This window comes from Electrophorus electricus, chromosome 16 (genome assembly GCF_013358815.1).
Source record: "Electrophorus electricus isolate fEleEle1 chromosome 16, fEleEle1.pri, whole genome shotgun sequence".
In the NCBI taxonomy this organism is placed as follows: domain Eukaryota; kingdom Metazoa; phylum Chordata; class Actinopteri; order Gymnotiformes; family Gymnotidae; genus Electrophorus; species Electrophorus electricus.
In genome coordinates this window covers 224010-227500 of record NC_049550.1, presented here as the reverse complement: position 1 = coordinate 227500, position 3491 = coordinate 224010, and the positions used below count along the sequence as shown (strand labels likewise).

Genomic DNA, 3491 nt, shown 5'->3' with positions numbered 1-3491 from the left:
GAAATCTGGGCAGAGACAAGTATGGCTGTCAAGCGTAGACCGTCTGTGAGTAAAGGTTTACTTGGTTATTGGAAAGACACGTCACTGATAAAACAAAATGAGTACTGTGTGGGGTAGGTGATGGTCGTTACGTGTGTGACGTACTGTGTGGGGTAGGTACTCGTTACCCATATGATGTACTGTGTGGGGTAGTTTGTTACCTGTGTGACATACTGTGTGACATACTGTGTGATGTACTGTGTGCTGGTCGTTACCTGTGTGACGTACTGTGTGGGGTAGCTACTGGTCATTACTGGTCATGATGTGCTGTGTGGGGTAGGTGCTGGTTCTTACCTGTATGATGTACTGTGTGTGGTAGCTACTGGTTGTTACCTGTATGATGTGCTGTGTGGAGTAGGTGCTGGTTGTTACCTGTATGACATACTGTGTGACATAATGTGTGACGTACTGTGTAGGGTAGGTGCCGGTTGCCACCTGTATGATGTACTGTGTGTGGTAGTTACTGGTTGTTACCTGTGTGACGTACTGTGTGTGGTAGGTGCCGGACGTTACCTGTATGACATACTGTGTGTGGTAGGTGCCAGACGTTACCTGTATGATGTACTGTGTGGGGTAGTTTGTTACCTGTATGATGTACTGTGTGTGGTAGGTGCCTGTCGTTACCTGTGTGACGTACTGTGTACGGTAGATGCCGGTCGTTACCTGTATGACGTACTGTGTGGGGTAGGTGCCGGTCATTACCTGTGTGATGTACTGTGTGGGGTAGGTGCCAGTCGTTACCTGTGTGATGTACTGTGCGTGGTAGGTGCCAGTCGTTACCTGTATGACGTACTGTGTGGGGTAGGTGCCGGTCATTACCTGTGTGATGTACTGTGTGGGGTAGGTGCCAGTCGTTACCTGTGTGATGTACTGTGCGTGGTAGGTGCCAGTCGTTACCTGTATGACGTACTGTGTGGGGTAGGTGCCAGGCGTTACCCGTGTGACGCACGCATGCATACTTTAGCCCATTTGCCTAAATTCACATTCATATTGCACTCTGAAGGCCGTTTAGCTCCACGGGGACAGAGATCAATAACAAGGACCCGCGCGACTGCGCTGCAGATTAAAGATGTAAGACGCCGTCCCTTCACCCGCTGATCTCGAGCTGCTTACCAACTCCGAGAGTTCTCACAGATATACTTTCTATTAAAGGCAGCGCGTCATTAATGATTCATGTTGCCCGGGGATACTGACATTAAATGTCGACGCTGATCTTATATGTACACTGTTGCCGTGAGTTTGCTTTAACTTCACGTCTTTCACGTTTTCCTCTCACGCAAACCTGTGGTGTCCCCCCGCCCCCCCACTGCGCCACGCACTCGCGTCTCCCCCAAACTCTGCCCGTGAGAATGGAGCGTGCCGCACGGAGCGAGCAGAAGTTTTGCAGGGATTTCATTCTGGTGCACGTGGACAAAGGGCTCGCGCGCGATTCGGACGTGTATCGATCACCTCGACTTAACGCCGCCGCCAATGCGCGTGCGATGACATGACCGCGTATTCGCTTCCAAGATTCCGTCCGAAGCCGTTTCGTCGTGTGCAACAGCTGCTTTAACGGAGCCAGCGCACAAGCACGAGCTGCAGGCGAGGGGGGGGGGGGGGGGGGTTCTCTTTTCCAGCGCGCGCCGCACCTCGAGAGTTTTCGGCGTCTCTTACCTGCGATCTCGTGCTGGGGGGCGCCGGCGAGAGCGAAGCCCTTGGCCGCGTACGCGTGACGCACGTCGCCGCAGCTCCGCGACGTCGCGTCGGCGCCGAGGGCCACGAGGACCAGGGTGCACAGGACGAACGGGATGCCCAGCATTGCGCTCGCGACAGACAAGCCCGCACGGTCGCACGAGCCGAGTCCCCAGTCTCCACTTGCACAATGTTCATTAATCAGGAATCACGCCTTGGTGCACGAGCGTGTCATAGCGAAGCACTCCCAGTTTGTCCCGCCAGAAAAGCCCACCTCTGTTCCCAAATACATACAAAAACCCGCGCGGAGAAGACAGCGCGCGGCGGTGCTCCGTCCAACTTAACTATACAGCGCTCCACGGGGAAGGCAGCGATCCTGAGACTGTGCACACACACACCGTGCGCACGCTCGCTCCCTCCCTCTCTCTTTCACAGACACACAAGAGCGCACGCTCTCTCTCTCCCTCTCGCTTTCACACACACACACAGACCGTGCGCTAGCCGGTGACCAAATAAGAGCACCGAGAAAAACACGGACTGGAATCCGTTGCGCCGCACGTCATCCCGCGCGATTGGCCCCGTAACTCGAAGCCGCCGCAGATACATCGCGCGTCTCGCGCGGACTTTAACCGCGGCGCAGGGATTCAAAACAAAGAGCCCGTGCAGTACTCGGGACACCGGCGCACGGGATTACCGCACGCTCGGCGCGCAACAACAAACCCACCAGATTAAAATGCATTTGGTCACACACTCGGACACGGAGTGGCATCGCGAGCAATAACATCCCATAATATAACCCGACATGTCCACGTCCCGTGGGCGTTCAGTCGATTACCGCACAACTCCGAAACGCCGCCTGTCACGGTGGCACGCGGCGCCCCACGAAATAATGTACATCACGCACGTGCCACAGATCCGCCAATATTAAACCGTTTTAAATGTTCTGCGCGCGTGTGCCTTTCCGTGAAGATTAAGATAAATTCCTTGAATAGTGTTCTTGCTCTGTGTGTGTGTGTGTGTGAGCAATGATTTTGAGTGTTTTCCTGCGTGTGTGTGAGCTATGTTTTTGATTGTTTTCCTGCATATGTGTGTGTGTGTGTGTGTGTTAGAAGACTGTGCTTGCAGACCTGTCCAGGTGCAGTGGTCTCTCTGTGTGAACGTCAGCTGAAAGTTGATGAATAATCAAACTTGAATCTGCTGCACTCTACCACCTGATGCTGCTGGAGGCAACGCAACACAGCGGGGCACAGTGTGCACCGTTCCGACAACCGGAACGTCCATCGCTGCCCCTCCCAGGGGAGGAGCTGGACTCCTCTGTCTGAGCTCCTCTGTCTGAGCTTGGAGCCCGGATGATCCCCACCCTGCTAACCTGCGGGTCCTCGTCTGTTTAACCTCCCAGGATTTATCCAATAGAACGTTGATCCGTCTGAAGAGAGAGCTCACCTTATTACCTCACACAGAAGATGAATCCGTTAGACTGTACGAACAGTTGGGTTTTACACATACACACACACAAACACTCACACTGTGCGCTGACTTCAGCTCAATAAAATACCGTGGCGTTGCATTGTCTGGAGGCTTTGTGAAGGTAGCCGTTAGCCGTGTGGTACATTGTTCTTCTCCACCTGGGTTCTCAACACTGTATTGAGCCAATTCGTTAAAACACAAAGCAGGACCGTCCGTTAACCCCTCGATGGACAGCGATGGAAAGTAGAGAAAGAAAACGGACAGGGAAGTGTGTGTGGTGGCACTCCAGTGTGTGTGTGGTGCGGAGACATGGA

General features: G+C 53.7%; 1 protein-coding gene across 2 annotated transcripts in view; it reads right to left on the bottom strand.

Moving 5' to 3' along the window:
* Positions 1 to 2142, bottom strand: part of gpc6a (glypican 6a) — a 135200-nt gene extending 133058 nt beyond the window's left edge. The window contains exon 1 of one of the 2 annotated variants that reach the window (XM_035534931.1): positions 1693 to 2142. In XM_035534931.1, the coding sequence (XP_035390824.1) occupies positions 1693 to 1837 (145 nt within the window). In that variant the 5' untranslated portion in view covers positions 1838 to 2142. The remainder of the gene's footprint in view (positions 1 to 1692) is intronic. The other variant, XM_035534932.1, reaches the window with a different exon arrangement.
* Positions 2143 to 3491: the final 1349 nt, after the last annotated feature.